Source organism: Ctenopharyngodon idella, chromosome 24 (genome assembly GCF_019924925.1).
Source record: "Ctenopharyngodon idella isolate HZGC_01 chromosome 24, HZGC01, whole genome shotgun sequence".
Lineage (NCBI taxonomy): Eukaryota > Metazoa > Chordata > Actinopteri > Cypriniformes > Xenocyprididae > Ctenopharyngodon > Ctenopharyngodon idella.
The window spans coordinates 25,901,598-25,925,036 of NC_067243.1; the positions used below are offsets into that span (position 1 = coordinate 25,901,598).

Consider the following 23,439-nt stretch of genomic DNA (forward strand, 5'->3'; position numbering starts at 1 on the left):
AGCTCACTCCTGCTGTATTTGAGTTACGCTGAGTGCGTGCCGACGCGACCGAAACGAAGAGTTACGAAGCGTTTTTTACGTAACTATATAAGCGAATTCCATTCTGTACGTAGAGCCTGTCACACGGAAGTGGAGGTCCCGCCCACTTTCTGACTTTAATATGCCATTTCCCCTTGACTTAACTCATTATAAAATAGTGTTTTACGAGTCTAAACCTGTCCGCATGTGCTTCAGACTTTAGATGACATTTTAATATAGCTCAAGAACTAAATTAAACATTTGCTATGTTAAGTTTTGTTTAACACTTCGTTCTCTGTACAGTATAAGCACATTAGACTGCTGTCCAGTGCATGATTCTGACATTCAAGATTTATTTTATCGAATATATGGTATATTGTCGTGTAACGGAAGAATTGTTACTTTTACTGAAAATAACAGCATTTTAATGGAAATTCAACAGCTGTTTTTGAGCGCAGCTCATTCTAGGTACGCTAAGACGTCACGCCGTATAAACTCCATTTCCCATAAGGCACTTGCGGAAGTGGAGTCCTTTAAAGCGGAAGTGGATGAGTTGTTTGTTAGCAACTGTCGTTGTGGGCTGTGTGTGATGCGTTTGAATCGGTGAGATTATGTTTGGGTTAAAATATTTGTATTTTATGAAGTTTTGAAGTACGCATTGTGCTTATATGTTTGTCTTTTATGCGTTTTCTGTGTCTTAGATAAAAGTACTGTTAGAAAACATGTTTCGTGATGTATGCAAGTGTCAAGTATGTCATTATCAGATGGTCATGCCATAGTGCTTTGATATTAAGCATAGTACTAAACTATTACAGTATTTAAATGTGTTAATATTTAAACAATACCATAAATAAACATGGTGATATTATTGTATTCTGCTGCAGCCTACGTAATGTCAAGTATTAAAAATTAAGTAATTTACTATAATTCCTATTTGCAGTGTTTTTCACGTGTATGTTTGTTGTGGAATTTGCTTTGATTTCAGACTGAATGATGTTTGCCCGTGCTGATGAAACAGCTGGTGATATTCCTGTGAAAGACATCACTGTCAGCCCACATGGCGCAGCTACATTACCAGGTCAGCATTAAAACAAAAGTATTATAATTGTTAAAAAATAATTTTAGTGAATGGCAGTGAAATGAAAGAGTCCTGTTTGTTTTTAGAGTCTCTGCTGTCTCAGAATGTCAGAGAGAGGCAGAATGTGTCTAAGTTCAGCAGAGAGGAGCTGGAGGACAAGTTCTTACGGCTGCAGGATGAAAACCTCACGCTCAAACAGCATACATGCAAACAAGAAGACAAGATCCGCAGGTTCCATCCATAATCAAAATGTTAATTGGCTTAGTTTTATTCTTTGGAAAAATGGATTGAATACTACATAAAAAGAGCAATATAATGTTTGTGGTGTTTCAGGATGGCCACCAAGTTGATTCGTCTGGTGAAGGACCGTAAGCAGAGCGAGGGTGGTCGTGTGGTGGGCGGTCGAGATGTTGAGATGGAGGAGATGATGGAGGAGCTGCAGGAGAAGGTTCAGGAGCTGGAGAAACAGAACGAAGGGCTCAGACGGCGTCTGCTGGCAACCAAACAGCAGCTGCAGGTTCAAACCCACCGGCACACTCCCTACAGTCACATCCAGCCACGCATCAACTCCGGCCTCCGCAGACTCAGAGACGACCTGACATCATCACGACCACACACTCCCAAAGCAGGTACTTCTATTCTATTCTATTCTATTCTATTCTATTCTATTCTATTCTATTTGTTCTGTTTTATTCTGCAGTATATTTTATATTATGTTTTACTTTGTAATCTACTCTTTTCAGTTATGCATGTTCTGTTCTGTTCTGTTCTATTCTATTCTGTTCTATTCGGTCCTGTTAGGTTCTATTCTATTTTATTCTATGATCTCTATTGATATATTTGTTCTGGTCTATTCTACAGTCCATTTTATGATTATGTTCTGTTCTGTTATCTGCTCTGTTTGGTTATGCATGTTCTATTCTATTCTATTCTATTCTATTCTATTCTATTCTATTCTATTCTATTCATTATTCGTTCTGTTCTATTCTGCAGTAGATTTTAAATTATGTCTATTTTTAATCTACTCTTTTTGGTTATGCATTCTATTCTGTTCTATTCTGGTCTATTTGGTCCTATTTGGTTCTATTCTATTTTATTTTTAGTAATAGGCAATAGAATAGAATATAATGTACTGTAGAATTGAACAGAACAAATATACAGTGTGTGTGTGTATATAATATATATATACACATTGTATATTTGTTCTGTTCAATTCTATAGTACGTTTTATAATAATATTCCATTCTGTTGTCTATTCTGTTTTGTTATGCACATTCTATTCTATTCTATTTTTTATATATATATATATATATATATATATATATATATATATATATATATAATATAAAATATTTGTTCTGTTCTATTCTGCAGTCCATTTTATGATTATGTTCTATTCTGTTATCTACTCTGTTCGGTTATCCATGTTCTATTCTATTCTATTCCACAATGTACTGTGTATTCCATTTTCACAAATTCTGCATTTTATTCTATTATGTTGTTATATTGTATTCCATTATACTATATTTTGTAATCTATATTTCACAATCTATATTTTATTTTTTTCTGTTTTATTCTGCAATTCAGTTTCTGTTCTGTATTCTGTTGTTCTTCACTATAATCTATTTTATTATCTATTATATTCTGTTGTCTATTTATGCTACATTTTGTATTCTACTCTATTCTATTCTGTATTCTGTTCTGTTGTCTACTATATTCTCTTTTATATCTTCTATTCTGCATTCTATTCTATCCTGTTATTCTATTCTTTTCCATTCTACGCTACATTCTATAATCTATATTTGTTTTTGTTCTGTGATGCAATCTGTTTTCTATTGTGTTCCATTTTGTTCTCCACTATATTCTATAATGTAATCTATTGTGATACCAATAGATGACAGATTGTGAAATCTACTGCCCTATTCTATTCATTTGTTATGTTCTATTCTGCAGTCCGTTTTTATATTATGTTCTATTTTGTAATCTACTCTTTTCGGTCATGCATATTCTATCCTGTTCTGTTCTAATCTGTTCTATTCAGTTCAATTTGATTTTATGCTCTATTCTGCAGTCCATTTTATGATTATGTTCTATTCTGTTATTTACTCAGTTCGGTTATGCATATTCTATTCTATTCCACAATCTAATGTGTATTCCATCTTCACCTATTCAGCATTTTATCCTATTATGTTGTCATATTGTATTCCATTATACTATATTCTGTAATCAATATTCCACAATCTATATTTTTATTTTTTTCTGTTTTATTCTGCAATTCTGTTTCTGTTCTGTATTCTGTTGTGTTCTGTCTATTTCTGCCATGTTTTGTTTTGTATTCTACTCTATTCTGTATTCTGTTCTGTTGTCTACAACATTCTGTTTTATTTAATATTCTGCATTCTGTTCTATCCTGTTATTCTATTCTTTTCCATTCTATGCTACATTCTACAATCTATATTTGTTTTTGTTCTGTTCTGTTATGCAATCCATTTCTATTGTGTTCTATTTACTTCTCCACTGTTCTATTCTGTCATCTCTTGTGATACCAATAGATGACAGATTGTGATATCTACAGTCATATTCTATTCTATTCTATTCTATTCTATTCTATTCTATTCTATTCTGTTCTGTTCTGTTCTGTTCTATTCTATTCTATTAATATTGTGTTGTTTTAATTCTACCCCTTTATCTTCTGTAATATGTTGTGTTATGTTCTGTGGTATCTATTCTATTCTGTTTTCAATTCTATTCTATTCTAATTCAAAAATAGCTTTTTTAGCTTTTTTTTAGCTTTTTTAAAATTCTGAAATTTAGAGCTATTCTTAAAGTATCTTTGAGTATTTCCTAGGATGTGTAACAACAGAGCTATTGGAGAAAATTATAAATGGCTTGTATTTAAAGTATGCTACAAAATATGGGTGTGTTGTGTTTTTATTTTATTTATATATATATATATATATATATATATATATATAATTTTTTTTTTTTTCCAAAGGTATCAGGCATGTTGAAGGGGAAATGAGTGCAAAACCACCCCAGGGTTTGTTGCCCCGCTATGGACATAGTCTGCTGGATGAGGCCCGAGCTGAAATCCGCAACCTGTGAGTGCTGCGCCTACTAGATGCTGCACAGTCTGTATTGACAGAAATGGCAACACAACACTAAAAGAGAGGATAACATTCCACATTTGTGGCCTGTTTTACTTGATCACAGGGAGAATGTGATAGAGAGCCAGCAAGCTCAGATGGAGGAGATGGAGAGATCATCGGAGATGTTGAGAGATCAACTGAAGAGGAAAGAGAGAGAGTTTGAGGAGTCGCTCCTCCAGATGAGAGAGCATCAGGCTAGTGGACAGAGGTGCTGTTCTCTTTTTAAACACTGTACTTTAACTCGTATTCAGCACAGGAATTTCTGTGATAGAATATTATTATGAATGCTTAGAGTTTAAACGCTCTTGTTCTGTGTTTTGCAGGTTAACTATAAAGGATAATGTGGAGATGATCAAACTACAAAAGCTGTTATCTGAGAAAGGAAACACACTCACAGTGCTGGAGGGCAGATTTCTACAGCAACAGGAGGTACGAGTGACCGTCAGAGACCCCGGTGTCAAAAAGATATATTATCTGCCGATTATAGTTTATCTGTTATTGTAATTGTGGAATAAGTTCTCTACTATTTCCAGGATTCTTTGGGCCTCTATATAGTCTGACACACATTGCGTGTAAGCATGTGTATGCACATGATCGTTCAATAGTTTGGAGTCAGTAAGATTTAAAAAAAAAAAAAAAAAAAAAAAAAAAATTATAGAAATTAATACTTTTATTTAGCAAGGATGCATTCAATTGTGAAATAAATAATAAAAAAATTGACAGTAAATACATTTGCATTGCTAGAAAAGAAATACTGTTAATTTAAACTGTATATTCATCAGAGAATCCTGAAAAAAATGTATTCCACAAAAACGGTTTCCACAAAAACATTAAGCAGCACAACTGTTTTCAACATATATAATAATCAGAAATGTTTTTTTGAGCAACAAATCATCATATTAGAATGATTTCTGAAGGATCATGTGACACTGAAGACTGTATGATGTAATGATGCTGAAAATTCAGCTTTGATCGCAGGAATAAATTACAGTTTGCAATATATTCACATGGAAAACAGCTATTTTAAACTAATATTATTTCACAATATTACTATTTTACTGTATTTTTAGTTAATTAAATATAACTTGAGCATTAGAGACATATGGAAGCTCATTTCTCCCACTTAAAAACAAAACAAAACATGCTTTTCTAAATTATAATTATGACATACTATGCCATATTTATGAGAAAAAGTACAAAGTAATTGTCGTAATTATGTAATTATGCCATAGTTAGTAAATGCCATAATTATGACTTATGTCATAATTTAGACTTTTTAATTTCATAATTGAGACTTTTTATGTCATAATTAAGGTCCTAAATTTATTTAAATGAAGAAGAAAAAAAAAAAAACATACATATTTGGCTAACCACATTTAAAATATATTTTGAAACGTTTCTTTTAAATTAAAATGTTAAATTTAAAATTCAACCATTAAAGCTCATATTTCATATGTTATCATATTTTAATAATCTGTCCCAGGACCATCATACTTTATCATTTTAGGATTGTGCCATTAATCACACTTTAGTGCCCTCTGCTGGTGGTCATGTCAGTAGCAGGTGCTGTACTGCTGCGGTTTGTTTTTGTAGAGTATGAAGACTCTGAAGGCCAGTCATGATGCGGCGCTGCTGAAGGTGGAGGAAGTGAGCCGAAATCTGAAGGAGGAGAGACTGAAGAGTTTACAGCTGGAGACACAGATTCAGAGCAGAGCTCTGGACCAGAGACACGCGCAAGAGGTACAGCTGCCATCATACACACACACTTCATATACAGTAGTTGATGTGCAACAGCATCGCAGCAGTGCAGGGAATAATGGATGACTGGAATACAAGAACAATATGTAACATTTGTAACTGCTTAATAATTGTATAATAAATGTGTAATTGTGGTGATTTGAAAACATTTTACCAGTTGATTTTTTTTTTTTTTTTTTTTTTTTTTCTCTCCGTCTGGCTTCAGTTACAAGAGAGAATCCAAGATTTGGAAAAGGAGAGAGACTTGCTCAAGGAAAACTGTGATAAATTAGTGAAAAGGTGTGAAGATAACTTGAATTATGTACATAATAACACTTATAACTAAACAAGTATAGTAGATTACTTACTAGTGGTGTTTGCTAACTGACACATCACTAATATTATTGCTTGTGCATTAAGGATTTAAACAAATCCCTATCATTGTGGGGAAGCGTTTTGCTCTGAGCACATCACTGAATTTCTTCTGGCCTGTTGCAATAGTGCGTTTGATGTGAGTCAGGAGCAGAAATGGAGAACGAGAGAACAGCAGCTCAAACTGCAGGTCGCACAGCTGGAGATGGCATTAAAATCCGACCTCACTGATAAAAACCAGATCCTGGATAAGATCAAGGCAGAGAGAGGTAACTGCACACATGACTGCTGGTGCTTTACAACGGCTGGTGTGTTGCACTCATTGTTGGTCTATTTTCATTAAAGATGTAAATGAAAAACTGATGCAAGAAAACAAGCAACTTCAGCTGCATTACCTGGAGCAGAAACAACAACTGGATGAGATTAAAGATCGCATGAAGTTCTTTACCAAGGTAAAGTTTGATAGAGATGAAACAGTCATTTGAAGGAATAGTTCACCCAAAAAGAAAGTTGCCATTTTACAAAATAAAAAGTTTGAAAACAGATGATTTTATTTGATGCCTGAATCTGATACTGTTCTCTAAAGGAAAGTGAAATAGATGCAGCTGAACTCAGTGAAGCCCTGATGCTTATAAAGGTAAATACTGTACATTTGAAACTACCAAACTAATTACCAGTTCTTTCAAAAACATTCAAAAAAACATACCTACCCCAAACTTTTAAACAGTGGTGCATACCACTGTATAGAAAATTTCTACCACTAAATAAAAAAGGTAATTGCAACGTTTTATTTTTTTTTTTTCTCTCGCAATTTTGACTTTATATCACACAATTCTGACTTTATATCTTGCAATACTGACTTTATATCATGCAATTCTGACTTTATAACTTGCAATTCTGACTTCATAATTTGCAATTCTGACTTTATCACGCAATTCTGACTTTATCACACAATTCTGGCTATATCTCACAATTCTGACTTTATCACGCAATTCTGACTTTATCACACAATTCTGACTTTATATCACACAATTCTGACTTTATCACTCGCAATTCTGACTTTATCACTCGCAATTCTGACTTTATATCTCGCAATTCTGACTTTATCACACAATTCTGACTTTATCTCGCAATTCTGACTTTAAATCAAGCAATTCTGACTTTATAACTCACAATTCTGAATTTATAACTCACAATTCTGACTATCACAATTCTGACTTTATAACTTGCAATTCTGACTTTATAACTCACAATTCTGACTTGATGAGATGTCACAATTACCTTTTTTATTTTATGGCGGAAACAAGCTTCCACAGATGATGTCATTGTTTTTTCTTTCTTGATTGTTTTTAATGACCGTTTAGGTTCGTAGGAGTCAGAAGAGTGGAGAGCTTGGCTTCCTGGAGAAGGTGGAGGAAGATGTGAAGGTGGACGTGGAACGATCTTTGAGGGAACTGCAGGCCACTCATGCTGAGACCATCCAAGAGCTGGAGAAGACCAGGAACATGCTCATCATCCAACACAAGATCAACAAAGACTATCAGGTTTGATCAGTCCTTGCATTGTCTAATAGACCTTAGATAATCATCTGACTATCGCTATCTTTTATCCAGAAGTCAACATGAAATCAAAATTGACCCTGAATTACTGGTTATTCGATTAACATACAATGCTGTTATTGCTGGTTAACTTTAATGTAATACTTCTTTCAAAAATTATAGAAAATAACAATAGATTTGAAAGAAGCATTACCATTGGCAATGTGTCAAGAGGATTAAATTGACCTTCAACCTCCATGTCTTTGTGCAGTCTCCTCAAATTAGGTGCACATTCAACTGCAAATTCAAATTCAGCTTCAGATTAGACTCACTTTTGGTATTATGTAATGCCCACTTTTCACAATTCAGTCTATTCCCAGTGGATAAATAGCTCATGCTCTACATTTTATCTTTTAAAAAAGGACCACATTAGGAGCAAACTTCATTTCATGTTAACTTCAGGGGTTTGCTCTTCTCCATATACAGATATTGGTCACATATGGCTGATGTATTTAAACATCGATACTGTTGTAGGCTGAAGTTGAAATGGTCTCTCGCACGATGGACGATCTGAAACTTGAATGTGAATTGAAGACGGAGAAGCTGGCTCAGCTTCTGGACATGAGAGCTGCCAAGATAAAGAAACTTGAAGGTTTAGCTGCATCCAAAACATGATCTTCAGATTCCCGATGTTGCCCAAACTAACAGTTGTGCTTAGTAAAACCAATTCTTCCTTGTGTCCTTCCAGCCCAGTTGAAAGACATTGCGTATGGAACCAAAACCCATGTTTTCAGACCTGATGTAACCAGTGATGACGTTACAGATGAGTTTGATGGACCCCTCCACTTGGCTCGAGGCGAGAACCTTCTGGAAATTCACTTGGGGAGAGCGCAGTTCACTCCTGAAGCTGTAGAAAGTCTAAAGGACAAAGATCCGTCCACCTTCTGCACATATGCTTTCTATGACTTTGAGCTGCAGTCCACAGCTGTGGTTCGAGGCACCCATCCAGCATACAGCTTCACTTCTCAATATCTCGTGAGAGTGGATGAGCTCTTTTTGAACTATCTCCACACCAGCTCTGTCACGGTGGAGGTTCAGCTCGCCGAGGGGTTGAGTTTCCGCACAGTGGCCGCTGGTCAGCTCAGGTTAAATCAACTGCTGGAACGAGATGGGAAGGTGTTTGGCACCATTCAGTTAGTTGGTGAGTCTTTAGACATTGGGGTCGACCAATATGGGTTTTTTGGTTGCTAATTAAAGGATTAGTTCAATTCAGAATTCATATTTCCTGATAATTTACTCACCCCCATGTCATCCAAGATATTTATATCTTTCTTTCTTCAGTCGAAAAGAAATTGAGGTTTTTGAGGAAAACGTTCCAGGATCTTTCTCCATATAGTGGACTTCACTGGAGTTCAACGGGTTGAAGGTCCAAATTGCAGTTTCAGTGTAGCTTCAAAGGGCTCTTCCGCAGTAATTTCGCCTACGTCCCGCGTGACCTTTCCAACGTGACTACGTAACGAGTGGTGCATCACAGAGCTAGTGCAAGACGAGCATTTATGGTTAAAAGTATGTAATAATTTTTTTTTTTTTTTTTTTTTTTTTTTTTAGAAAATGCCATCGTTAGATAAGACCCTTATTCCTCATCTGAGACCGTGTAGAGCCCTTTGAAGCTGCATTGAAACTGCACTTTGGACCTTCAACCCATTGGTAGCCATTGAAGTCCACTATATAAGAGAAAAATCCTGGAATTTTTTCCTCAAAAACCTTAATTTCTTTTTGACTGAAGAAAGAAAGACATAAACATCTTGGAAGACATGGGGGTGAATAATTTATCAGGAAATTTTAATACTGAATTGAACTAATCTTTTAAGGAATTGTTTACTCAGATGAAAATATACTCTGTTTTTGTAGTTCCAAACTTCTGTGACACAGGTGTTCAGTCCTGCTTCTAGAGTGCCATGGTTCTACAGAGTTCAGCTCCAAACCCAATTAAACACACCTGAACCAGCTAATCTAGGTCTTACTAGGCATACTAGAAACTTCCAGACAGGTGTGTTGAGGCAAGTTGGAGCCAAACTCTACAGGACAGTGGCCCACCAGGAGTAGGTTTGGATACCCCTGTTCTATGACTTTCTTTCTTTTGAGGAACACAGAAAAGAGAAGTTTAGCAGAATGTCCAAGCTGCTCTTTTTCATACAACACAAGAATAAAGGTTCTTTAATGGCATTTATGGTTCCATCAAGAACCTTGAACATCCATGGAAACATTTCAATGCGTCAAAGGTTCTTTATAGTGGAAAAGGGTTATTAAAATGTTCTTAACACTAAAAAATAAAGAACTGTTCACTGAAAGGTCCTTTGTGGAACCTAAAATGGTTCTTCAATGGCATTGCTGTGGAAACCCCCTTTTGGAACCTTTTTTTTTAAGAGTGAATGAAAGTGGAAAGTGATTTAAACCGTCAAAAAGCACCATAAAACTATCAAAAAAGTGTGTTCAATCTGTTTGTAGGTGTTACAGATGAGATCCAGGTGTTTGGTACTCTAGAGTACTGGCTCAAACTGAGGGTTCCTATGGAACAAGCTATTCGCCTTTATAAGGAGAGAGTCAAAGCACTTGGTTACCTCAACATAAGCATGAGAGACAGCCAGGTACTGTTTACAACCCATCTAGAGCACGGTTTTATACTTTAACACATGCCAGAATTACTTGATCTTTTTACTTTCTTCTTCAGGCTTTATCGGTTCCTGTCCCTAGTTCCTCATCATTGATGGATGGTGATCTAAACGAACTAAACGTCACCGTACACTTATGCTGTAATCTCAAATCCAGAGGTCCTCACACTCAACCCAGCCCCTACGTCATCTACAAACTCTACGACTTTCCTGACCATGATACGCCAATCATATCCTCCACCAATGAGCCACAGTTTGAAGATCACACGGTCTTCCCAGTGACCATGAACTCTGACCTTGATGCGTTTCTGAGGTCAGAGGCTCTGGTGTTGTATGTGTTTGATGATTTAGATGTTAAGAACCAGCTGTATCTGGGGAAGGCCAGAGTACCGCTCATCTCGCTGGCACACGATAAAACCATCACTGGTGAGGACAAATACTGTCGCAGTGACATCATTTTACTGAACTTGATTGATTTTCAGAAGTTAACGACCCAGTTAAAGGGATAGTTCACCCAAAAATGAAAATTTTGTCATTACTTATTCACCCTCAAGTTGTTCCAAACCTGTATGAGTTTCCATAGTAGAAAAAAATACAGTGGAAGTCAATGGGTGCCGTCAACTGTCTGGTTACCAACATTCTTTAAAGTATCTTCTTTTGTGTTCAACAGAAGAAAGAAACTCGTACAGGTTTAAAGTTTTGTAGCTTTTAGGTCTTCATCACAGGAGGAGATTTTGAAAATGTATATTTTGAAATAATTTTATAGTTTTTATAATTTAAATATAGTCTATTTATAATTTATAATATTAGGAAGACTGCAAAAAATGTGAAAATAAGCAGTAAAATAATATATTTATTGAGGTTCATGCTTAAAACATGTGGGGGGGAAAATCTGCCAAAGGAATTTTAGAAATTAAAAAAAAAAAAAAACTAACCTATGCAGCTTTGCTTCTTATGTAAATGTGTCTTGTTTTAGAAATGTTTACATATTTTTGCTGGAAAATATGACAAGAATGCTGATTAAGAGTTTTATTTATTTATTTTTCAGCATAGAGACACCTTTTAATATTCATACTTTTTGTGATTTGTATTTTTTAAGGTATGTTTGAGCTCACAGACCCTGCAGGACTCCCCAGCGGCCGAATCAGTGTGACGCTGAGATGGAAGTTCACATACCTCCCTCCAACATCCTCAGCTATCACCACACAACAGACCAAGATCACCGGCAGAACCACACCAGAGAGACAGACGTCCCAGGACAGGGAGAAAACACAGACAGAGACACAACTGATGGCCAAAGACCCTCCGATCATACCTCAGCCCACTGTTTCTGAGGTGATGCCATGTCCAAAACGCTTCCATTCAGACTGTTTAAAGGTGTTGTAATATGCATTAAAGATCATATAGTATATAATACAGTGTATCATATATATATATATATATATATATATATACTGTAATAATTGCCCACTATGGGTCACTATGCACAGTAGGTGGTGAACAGGCGTTTTAGCAAAACTATTGGGTATTTTAGCACAGCGTTGTATCGACCTGTCAGCATTCAGGGCCATACATAAATCAATGTTGCATGCTTTTTCTGGTTTTGTCATTATTTTGTGATACAATATATTTTTTCTTGTTCTTCATACTAGACTCCAATGCCCAAACCCAGACAGCGAACTCTACCAAAATCAACTGCTAAAAGAGTTTCTTTTATGGACGTCACTGAGCTTGAAAAACAGGTAAAAGAAAAGTCTGCTCTGGTTTCATTAGTAAAGTTGAGCTTCACTATTACCATTAGTCAAATTTAGGCTTTAAATAACCCTGAGTATTAACCAGTAGCATTTGTATATGGTGTTTTGATTATGTATTTTGTTTGTTTGTATTAATAAACACAAGATGGAGCAGACTACAGCCTCTGAAGATGATGATAATAAAGAGACAACATCATCTGTAACCCTTGTGCCAAAGGTACGCTTAAAAACCTGTGAAATTTACAAGGAAAAAGAGTTCAGGAATAAACAATGCCACGCTGTATTCCTCAGACCGTCATCGTGATGGATGCAGGACAGGCCACTGCGGTCAGTGAGGAAGAGGATGAGGAGGAGTCTCATTTTTCTGAGGGTCAGGTGATCACCGCCAGCTCTCATTCTGATGAGTCTGAGATTTCTGAAGAGCTGCAAGAGCCTCAAACAGGTGTGTCTACTTCGTGTTATTAAAAATAAAAATCCTTAAAGACATAAGATATAAGCTTTACCTTCTGTAATGTGACAATTTTCCAAGTGATGTGGAATATTCAGCAAGAGATAATGTAGGAATTTAATTTCCTCCAATGGCATCTGACTGGTCTATGCCTGTCAGGTTATGATATTTTTGGTTAATTTTATTTTTTCCCCTCCCTGAAAAGTCGCCATCTTTTGCTTTTGCTGATGAATCAAGTGCATTAAGGCCAAAGACATTTGTTAATTATATTATTATTATTATATAATTAGTATAATAAAAATAATAATACAATAATTTAAAAAAATAATAATAAAAAATATGTAAAAATGGCCCATTTTGATTTCCAATTTGCTTTAAAGGATTTGGGGGATTTTAGTATGCTAATTAAGTTATTATACAAAATAATTCATATAATTTTTTTTTTTTTTTCATATTAAAATAAAGCTCGTTTGTTTGTTTCGTTTGTTTGTTTGTTGGTTTATTGGTTATTTACTCACCATCATGTAATTTCAAATTCAGTCTTTGTTTCCTCTTTGAAACACAAAAGTAGATGTTTTGAACAATGTTCATGTTGCTATTTTCTATTAAATGAATCTGAATGGAGATTGACAAAAAGTACGATGGTTATTTGCTGTAAATCTTGCACTCTGCCATTATCAAAACTCATTTGCATATATTATTGTTTTTCAAACATTTGTCCCCAATTCAAATTCATGGAAAAGAGCAGCTTGGACATAATTCAAAACATCTCATTTTCTGTTTCACAGAAGAAAGAAAGTCTTATGATCCCCCATAGAAAGCAACACAATTACCACTTTCAAGGCCCAGAAAGGAAGTAAAGACATCGTTAAAATAGTCCACGTGACTGCAGTGGTTCAACCTTAAAGGGTTATTTCACCCAAAAATGAAAATTATGTCATTTATTACTCACCCTCATGTCGTTCAACACCCGTAAGACCTTTGTTCAAGATATTTTTGATAAAATCCGATGGCCCAGTGAGGCCTGCATTGCCAGCAAGATAATTAACACTTTCAATGCCCAGAAAGCTACTAAAGACATATTTAAAACAGTTCATGTGACTACAGTGGTTCAACCTTAATGTTATGAAGCGACAAAAATACTTTTTTGCGCCAAAAAACAACAACAAAAAAAACGAATTTATTCAACAATATCTAGTGATAGGCGATTTCAAAACACTGCTTCAAGAAGCTTCGAAGCTTTACGAATCTTTTGTTTCGAATAAGTGGTTCGGAGTGTGTATCAAACTGCCAAAGTCATGTGATTTCAGTAAACGAGGCTTTGTTACATGATAAGTGTTTTGAAATTTCAATGGTTCACCACTGGGCGGCGTGACTTTGGCAGTTTGATACACGCTCCGAACCACTGATTCGAAACAAAAGATTCGTAAAGCTTCGAAGCTTCATGAAGCAGTGTTTTTAAATCGCCAATCACTAGATTGTTGAATAAAGTCGTTATTTTGGGTTTTTTTGGCACACAAAAAGTATTCTCGTCGCTTCATAAAATTAAGGTTGAACCACTGTAGTCACATGAACTGTTTTAAATGCGTCTTTAGTACCTTTCTGGACCTTGAAAGTGTTTAATTATTTTGCTGGCAATGGAGGCCTCACTGAGCCATCGGATTTTATTAAAACTGTCTTAATTTGTGTTCCAAAGATGAACGAAGGTCTTACGGGTGTGGAATGACAATTTCATTTTTGGGTGAACTAACCCTTTAAGTTAAACTCAAATTAGATTCCATGTTTCCACAAACAGAATGTGCTTCTAGAATAAAAAGTGTTATTGTGGGCAGGAAGGCCCCTGTGCTTCAGCCCCTAGTAGAACTTGTATTCAGTGGAGCCACATATGAATGTTTTGGTAAACCAATACTTAGTGCTGAGCGTTAGTATTCAGTTTCATATGAGGAAGCAGCTGTGCTATTGTTTTCCGAATGAGATGAGAATCATTAATATTTCATTTTCTGCCTGCCAATAATCTGATGTGTTTCCTGTTGACAACCAACAACATAAATGTTAATGTGTGTTGACCTTGGCCAAGAGGCTGTCTTTAAAGTGTTCATGTCTAACATCTCTCTCTCTTACCTGCTGCGGGCCGCTGGGACCACAGCGAGAGATGGACGACAAGAAAATAAACAACACCTTCCATATGAAATGAGACTAGGAACGATCCATCTAATGATCTTCCAGTGCTGAACATTCTCTATTACCAACTGACCATAATAAAGAAAGTGCTCTGTTCTCTTTGCAGACGTTCAGGGTGAGGATGATGATGATGATGATGATGATGATAGCGATGACTGCATTGTTCCTGCTCAGAGCACACAGCAGAAAAAGCAGGTGTGTTTTATCACTTTGCATGTTTAACAAATCAACCAGGTGTTCAGTATATCTTAAAAATGCATTAAATTGAGCAAAGGTGACTGTAAAGACTTTTACATTGTTGCAAACAATTTCTATTTCAAATAAATGCTGTTTTTTGAAAAATCCTAAAAAAAAAAAAAAAAAAAAAAAGGATAATAGTTTCATCTGTGATATTAATCAGAAATGTTTCTTGAGCACCAAATCATCATATCAGAATGATTTCTGAAGGATCATGTGACACTGAAGACTGGAGTAATGATTCAGCTTTGATCACAGGAATAAATTACATGTTAAAATATATTAAAATAGATATTTATAAATTATAATAATATTTCAGATTTTTACTGTATTTTTGTTCATATAAATGCATCCTTGGTGAGCATAAAAGACTTCTTTCAGAAATATTAAAGTCTTTCTAATCTCAAACTTTTGAACTTATTTATATACATTGGTGCTCATAAGCATTTAATTAAAGCAAATCAATAATTAATACATTGTTCTGCACATAAATGTCACCTGCCATTAACATGGAAAAGAACTTTGCATATAAGGTTCTCAACCATATTATGAAAGCTGTTTATAAGAAACCATTTTAAAAGAATCAATTGAATAATCAGAAATGAATACATGACATCTACTGTTCTTCTTATTTTTCTGTTTTCTACAAAGGAAATTGTTGTAGATCTGGGGCTGTTTTCACAGAACATTTTATCTTACCACTAAGAGTTCTCCTAAACAGCAGTAAAAATTCTTAGGTTAGAGTTTTCTCTTAAAACCTATTCACAAAGCTGCTTAGACAAACTTTTACTAAGGAATATAGAGAAGTCTTAAGCTAAGTTCAGTGCTTCCCACAGCATGTTTGACATATACTTGCGGTGGTAGCCAGGTGAAAAATCCTCCTATTTCCCACTGCCAAAAAATACTACTACATGTGACAGACAACAAATCTGGGGATCCCAGCCAGAGACTACAGTAATTTACTATGAATTAAATGTAAATCAAATTTAAATACAATTTATTGTGTAACTAAAAAAAAAAAAAAAAAGCCCAGCGCATGACTTTTAATTATAAACAAGCCCGAAATACACCGGGACTCTTATTTTGAAATGTCTATACTATTGCAAGCTGATCCTTCAGATGAGAGAGATAAAATATGCATTCTTACAACCGTCTCTAAAACATATTATATAAAGGCCATAAAGTAGACATTGGGAATCACTTTGAAGTCTGAAGCGCTGTTGCGCGAGCCTGCAGAACGTACAACAGCACCGCCTTTGTGAAATATCCACAGCGTCTCTGCAGCGCACATGGGAATGTCAGCGGGAGTAAATGTAACCCCTCCTGTTCGAACTGCCTGCTCTAAGCGGGACTCGAACCTGGGTCCGCAGGCATCGGAGTCGGGCTCTCTAACAAGGAGGCTAAAGACCGCAGTCTCTAGCATCAGTCGCGAGAGCGCCTCTTGAGATCAGGGGAGTGAGGTTTACACGCACAGCTCTTACTAGCCTACCTCTGTTACATAAACAATAAACAGTTCTCGCACACACAGAACGAGCAGGTACGAAACATGTAGGGCGAGGGGAGATTTTCCACTAGTTAACTGATCGCGGATGGTTTTATTTTCTCGGGCGGATAAAGTTTAAGAGGATAAAAATAATAAAAGCAAAAATGTTTCTCTAAATATACTTGGGCAGCCGTTAATATCCATTCTATGGGCAAATTCCAGACGGCATTTTTGCACCCTTGAAGGGCACTCCGAGAAGGGGACGCCATTGTAGGGGTGTTCCAAACGAAAGTGAACAACTGAATCCCTTCACATAGGGGTGTTCCAAACGAAAGTGAACAACTGAATCCCTTCACATAGGGGTGTTCCAAATGAAAGTGAACAACTGAATCCCTTCACATAGGGGTGTTCCAAACGAAAGTGAACAACTGAATCCCTTCACATAGGGGTGTTCCAAACGAAAGTGAACAACTGAATCCCTTCACATAGGGGTGTTCCAAACGAAAGTGAACAACTGAATCCCTTCACAAAGGGACCTTCCACAAGGCCGTTAGCGAAGGGTACATGCGATGGTCACTTCAAGGAAGTAATTGGCTGGTTCCTATTCCCAGGATATGGGGGGAGTACTTTGGGTTTGGTCTAAATTCTGAGCTCTGAGCCTCTCCTCGGATAGCAGGCCAAATACGCTTATATTACTCTTTTACTCTATTTGATCATTTGTAAGAGTGAACTCGTGAAAACAACTGCCACAGGTAATGGACATTATATATATATTTATTTATTTATTTTCAAAGATTTATTTTTTTGGCATTTTTGCCTTTTTATCATGATAGGACAGTGAGTAGAAAGGAAGCAATGTGGGAGAGAGAAAGGGGGGGACGGGATTGGGAAAGGTCCACGAGGTGGAACTGGAACTCGGGTCACGCAAGCTGCCCACAAGTCTATTAGTGCAGAAGATAGGACATTATTTTCAACTTGACCGCAATGTTTTAATCTCCATCATTCAATGCATTTTGGCTATATAAATTAACGTTTATGTCATTGCAGATTAAAATCTATAAATCAAAATATTTATTGCATTTATGAAGAAAACGTTTCTTCTAAATCGGCAAGTTAGGAGCTACTTTTAGCCTTAAGATGTTTTGTGAATACAGCCACAAATCCCCAAATATTTGGTATCTCTGACAAAACTATGTTCTGTATAGTCTCAGAGAAATTCACATCCTCAACACAGGACAGAAATGAATTGCTGGGTCTCAGGGGGATATTGTATTTTTCATTCCTTACCAATAAACGGTCATTTTAAATTAAGATGTTTTAGTGATGAATTTAGCCTGTGTAAGCCGACAGTTCACTCTTGTGAAAAGGGCGATGTAAGATTCAGAGATTTAAACGGTCAGCTTAATGATAGCTTACTTTGTGTCCTAAGAGGACTGTGGAAAGAAACAGAGATCTAATGACTGCTGTCAGCACAAGCTTAATGGCCTAAAAACTCCATCAATGTGGACAGCATGTTTGACAGATTGAATCAAATGATACACAGATAGACAACGCGTCTCCAGCCCTCATCATTATCAGAGAACTATACCCTGTAGGTTACACGTCTACATCAGGAAAGAGATGTAGTTTGTCCGGTGGAATATTCTTGGAGATGTTCGGTCAGATATCGAGAGTGATTGGAGTCCCTAAAGATTCAGACGAGTCTCACCATGTCAGTTGGTGTGAGGTTGTATGTCAGTTGTGATAAGGTCATGTGATGCTTTGCTCCACCAGCCGTCCGAGTGCATTCGTGTGGAGATCGTTTCTCTGAGTCTGAAGCCAGGCTCAAGAGTGGCAGAAGACAGTGGAATCGTCCGACTGTTTGTGGAGTACTGTTTCCTGGGCCTGCCGTCAGTCGAGACCCCGCTGTCCCTGAAGAAGCCCCTGCCTGGACACAGCGTCTCCTACAACTTCAGCAATGGTGAACAACATATCCATACAATACCAGCCATTGTATTTGTTCTACATTTTCTGGTCTATGTCTGTGGCAGCCTCTTAAACCTTTTGGTTGTGAAAATTGGTGCATTGATTAAGAAGTCTCTAAAATTTCTTCTGACCAATTTTGGGTTCTACACCTCAAACCTCAGAGAGCCACCATAAGCTCAAAGTTACGCTTTTCTGCTTCAATCTAGGGCTACGTCTACAGTAATCCAGATATATCTTTTTCTCTACGTTTTGACCTTTCATCCACACTAAGGCATTTTTTGTTCTGTGAAAACTGAGCTTTTTGAAGACTGTTTTTGCGTTGTAGTGTGGACTGTGAAAATGGAGGTATTTGAAAACAATGGCGAATGTTTAGTCATGTGATGCATATTGTACCCGTTTATACTGGTATGTGTCTGCTATGTGCTATTCACTGTCCCATTGTTGCTAAAGATAAATGTAACTCCTTATATTGCATTCTTTTAAAAAATGCTTGTTACAATTGCTGTACTGCAGCAAAACATAAGGGTAATTGCGTTTTAGACCATACGTGGAATGGGGATTGAGTGAGACATGGACGCACCAGTAAGTGGTGGGATACCTAGTGTTTCGTTTTGAAATGAAAACAGTTTTCAAATGTATCTGGATTGATGTAAACAAAGCCTAGCACAGGTTTCCTCGAAACACACCAACAGTTCATATTTTCACAGTACATATTCTCTTCCTAATCAAACGCACCTGATTCAATTTATCAGCTCACTAGCAGAGACTCCAGAACTTCAAATAGATGTGTTAGATAAGGAAGACATCTAAAAAGTCTACAATTGGTATGCCTGAAGGAACAGAGTTTGAAAGCACTGGTCTACAAACATACATTTCCTACTATTCCTGGGGGTTTAATTGCCAAGTTTAATAAACTTAGCGGTTTCAATTTCTGCCCAACTAGATATCTTGGGTAACTTGATCTAAAGTCATTCCTCTGCCCCATTTAGATTTATTTGGGTAATCCAAAGAACAATTGACCCTTCGCCAGGAGTTTGATTGACAGGCGATCTAACCAATCATAACACTGAATCCGCCATTTTGTCCGACAAAGCAGTCAAGGGAGTTAGTAGATTAACAATGGTGGACTTGAACTTAAAAAATGGTGGTCTTCCCGTGGTTGAAAAAACATTCCTTCTTATGTTCATTCATGTTTATTTGATGCTATAAATGCACTAATAGGAAGAGATGACCGGTTCACGAGCCGCTTAAACTGAGACGCTACAGCGACCTGTCACCACACATTAAAGAGCCACAAAACCGTATTTATTGTTTTAATTTCTTTAAAAATTACAAAATATGAAATTTGAGACTTTGTTTCATATCAAAAGTAACCTGCTCTGTCTTGTCTGTCGATGGATATAGCCTATTTTTCACTATGTGAGAACATGATGTGTGGCGTGAGAGCGGCAAGGCTTGTCGGACGTAGCAACAGTAACTAAAGGAGGCGGGTCTTTGCGAACGGTCAATTATACCCATTTATCAACCATTTTGACTGCCCACCATTTATACTGTTTAATACTCTTCAAAAATTCACCATATTTGCATTAGATGATAATTTCTGGCAAAAGTTGGGTCCCGCAAGAAATGCAGACCTCTATTTACCTGTAACAAATTACTGAAATTGACCATAAACTTCCAGAACTATGGAAGCTTGTTTCCGCCACTGAATAAAAAATAAAAAAGGTAATTGCCACTTTTTGTCTCGCAGTTCTGACTTTTTTCCCTTGCAATTGCGAGTTTATATCTCACAATTCTGACATTATAACTCAAAACTGCTGAGAAAAAGTCAGAATTGCAAAATGTAAACTCGACTCGCGATTGTGTGAAGAAAAAGTGGCAATTATCTTTTTACATTTTTATTTTTTTTTATTCCATGGTGAAAACAAGCTTCCATACAGAACAGCTTCTCATAGTGGTCAAAAGTTATAAAATAGGGATTCATTTGCTCATAACTGTTGGACCAAGTGTCCTAAACTTATGGTGGCTAACAATGTGCTTCCACAACCATATTGGGCACATAATTGGTTCCTGTAGCTGTATTATTTTACTAAACAATGGCAAATAATTTTTTTTTTTTTATTATTATTAGTAATTCATCAATATAAAGAAATTACCTTAACCAACATACATTGTTCTTACAGTGATCCATGTGGATATGGAGAATAACCAACCCAGACGGCAAACTCTGAGAGCAGTGCTGGAGGGCCGGAACAGACAACTAGAGCAGTGAGACACTTTCTGATCCATAACCTCTTTCTCTAGTGTGATCTCATTCATTTGTTGTGTATAGTATATTGTTGTAGTGTATACTTTGGATGTGCCCGAAGGCGAAAACCTTATTCAGAAAGTTGTGAAAACTATGAAGGGAACAGAATTACGTTTAAAACGGTCTTTTCATGTAATTTTTCTTCCGGTTAAAGGCCTGCCCACTTCTGGATTTATCCGAATACAGATAAAATTATTTTGAGATTGTTACATATACAGATATTAACTTCACTGCACACTCCTAGTGTATACTACACTGTACTATATAGCTCCAATAAGCATCTGACTCTTTGATTGGCTGTGACAGCATAAAGTTCACGGTGGTGAGTGACCCTCCTGAAGAGGAGGAGCAGGATGAGGAGTGTGAGGATGTGGGCGTGGCCTACCTGCGTATCCTCGATATCATGGACAAACGCAGAGACATGAAGGACGTGAGCCTGAGCGGTACGTGTTTTACTTCACATCACAAAATTATATATATAAGATGAAAAATATGCCAGAATGAGCAAGTAACAGGGTTGCTCAGTGAGGTTTAGTTAGTTTGGGATGACATTTTTATTTGTAAAAAATTGGTTTATATGGAAACTTATATTTCCCTAAAATTAAAGAACAATTTTTTTATTTATTTTGTTAATATAACTTGAGCAACAGGGTTGACTGGTTGAGCTTGATGAATGCAGTTTGTGTAACAAATATAATGTGGTTAGATCCACACATTTCTACCATGCTATAGAAAGGATCCAAAATATGTCACTTCCAGGGTGTCAGAATTTAATGAAATATTCCGTTTTTTAATTAGTAACAGGGTGGAGTGCACATTTAGAATTTTTTTTGTAATTTTGGTTCATCGGTCAATTGCTATATAATTTATTTTCTACAATTAATTGAATATACATATGGGATACAGATACATATCTGGGATACAGATATTTAATGTTTAAATTTTTACATTTTATGTTTACATTTTTCTTTCTCCAAATAACATGGTATTTATGCCTTTTTTATATAATGAGTCAACAGTTTGTACCCAATTTGTGGAAAGTGCCACTTGCTGACCATAAAGTCTTTTTCTTTCTTTCTTTCTTTCTTTCTTTCTTTCTTTCTTTCTTTCACTGTAGTTGTGGATGTTCAGGACAGCAGTGAAGTTATTGGCCACCTAGTTGTGACCGTTGAAGCTCTGGAGGCTCTAACATCCATCTTGAAAGATCCAGAGCGTGATCGTCCTCTAACTACACTTGCTTAATTTACCAAAACCAATGGTTTATTTTTCCAATTGTTCTGTGCTGTCCGCAATATTAAATGTTCCTTAAATCATTTAATTTTGAATTCGATTTACCAAAATGAAGTGAAATGTACTGTAATGCATGGGGCGGTCCGTTTGGCTTTAAACGCTACAGACGGTGACAACATATGGGAACAAAACAGTCCTTTATGTACACGCCATCACACGGCTTTGATCCCTTACGGTGTGAAATCTTATCCTAATGTTTCTCTTTATGGCCTCCAGTGTTGCGTTTGATGGAGCGCTGATGTTTAGACCTTTAATAACTTTGCTTAATGAAAAGGCTGTTAAGCCTCATTAGGCAGCGCCGTGGCAGGCGGCGATATTTTATTGAAGGTGCGAAATGAAATCTAACTGGATTTAATGGGATTAAATCAAGCTCTTTAAAATGCTAATGCACATTTTCACGCGTGCCGAGCTGTGGCGCTCACGCAGACACTCCTTCTGTTTCAATGTGTGTGATTCAGTATGAAATGTTGCTGTTATCTGCACTGCAGATCATTTGATATTTCTTTATAGGTCTGCATAAGAGAGTACAATTCAGATTATTTAGTATATTTTGTATAGATATAGATGCTTTATTTTGAATGTACTGTAAACCTTTGTAGACAGTCTTATCAACCGATATTTGTAAATGTTTTATATTTATGAACATTACAGAGTAATGTTATTAGAGTTTCAATGATATTTCAGTGTGTGTTCTGATTTATTTTTAAACTTCAGTTTTCCAAATGTCGAGAAAATACTGCATTTACAAACCATTTGACTTTCATAATGTGATTTTTATTTCGGAAAAAGTATATTTGATGATAAAAAGTAAGGTAGGATCCATTGGAAATGGATTGGATGGTGAAAAGTGTTTCATACCAGAATGGAGGAAGACCTTAAAGGTATAGTTCACCGAAAAATTAAAATTCTGTCATCATTTACACACCTTCATGTCGTTCCCAGTCTGTATTCCACCCTTTCTTCTGCTGAACACACTCACAAACTCATATTATGAAGAACGTTGGGGTCCAAACAACATTGAACATCAATGACTTTTATAGTATGCAGTGTTGCCAAGTCTGCGGTTTTCCCGCGGAATTGGGCTACTTTAACAGCATTGCCGCGGGTTGTTTTTCATGTCAGCGGGTTGAAGCGACACCAAATAACATGACATTTAGCCCCTGGAATGCAAATTTTACCAGGGGAACCCCGCTAAAACCCTGATTTTAC

General features: G+C 36.4%; 1 protein-coding gene across 1 annotated transcript; it reads left to right on the forward strand.

Annotated features, from left to right (window-relative positions):
- Nucleotides 1-458: 458 nt before the first annotated feature.
- On the forward strand, nt 459-22,908 carry rpgrip1l (RPGRIP1 like). The gene is made up of 26 exons (XM_051883944.1): nt 459-621; nt 1,004-1,096; nt 1,183-1,327; nt 1,430-1,725; nt 4,092-4,197; nt 4,310-4,453; nt 4,569-4,674; nt 5,839-5,985; nt 6,209-6,282; nt 6,484-6,623; nt 6,700-6,806; nt 6,941-6,991; nt 7,719-7,898; nt 8,427-8,544; nt 8,641-9,093; nt 10,401-10,540; nt 10,624-10,990; nt 11,664-11,899; nt 12,217-12,306; nt 12,464-12,535; nt 12,610-12,760; nt 15,054-15,142; nt 18,441-18,627; nt 20,816-20,900; nt 21,247-21,383; nt 22,058-22,908. The coding sequence occupies exons 2-26, from the start codon at nt 1,009-1,011 to the stop codon at nt 22,180-22,182; spliced, it is 3,834 nt and encodes a 1,277-aa protein (XP_051739904.1). The 5' UTR covers nt 459-621; nt 1,004-1,008; the 3' UTR covers nt 22,183-22,908.
- The last annotated feature ends 531 nt before the right edge of the window (nt 22,909-23,439 follow it).

What these genes read in the sequence shown, in the direction of transcription:
- rpgrip1l (XM_051883944.1), top strand. Translation starts at nt 1,009, where the DNA reads ATGATGTTTGCCCGTGCTGATGAAACAGCTGGTGATATTCCTGTGAAA. An exon ending in GCTGCAAGAGCCTCAAACAG is followed by an intron (nt 12,761 to 15,053) that starts GTGTGTCTACTT and finishes TTCTCTTTGCAG; the next exon opens with ACGTTCAGGGTGAGGATGAT. An exon ending in CGGAACAGACAACTAGAGCA is followed by an intron (nt 20,901 to 21,246) that starts GTGAGACACTTT and finishes TGGCTGTGACAG; the next exon opens with CATAAAGTTCACGGTGGTGA.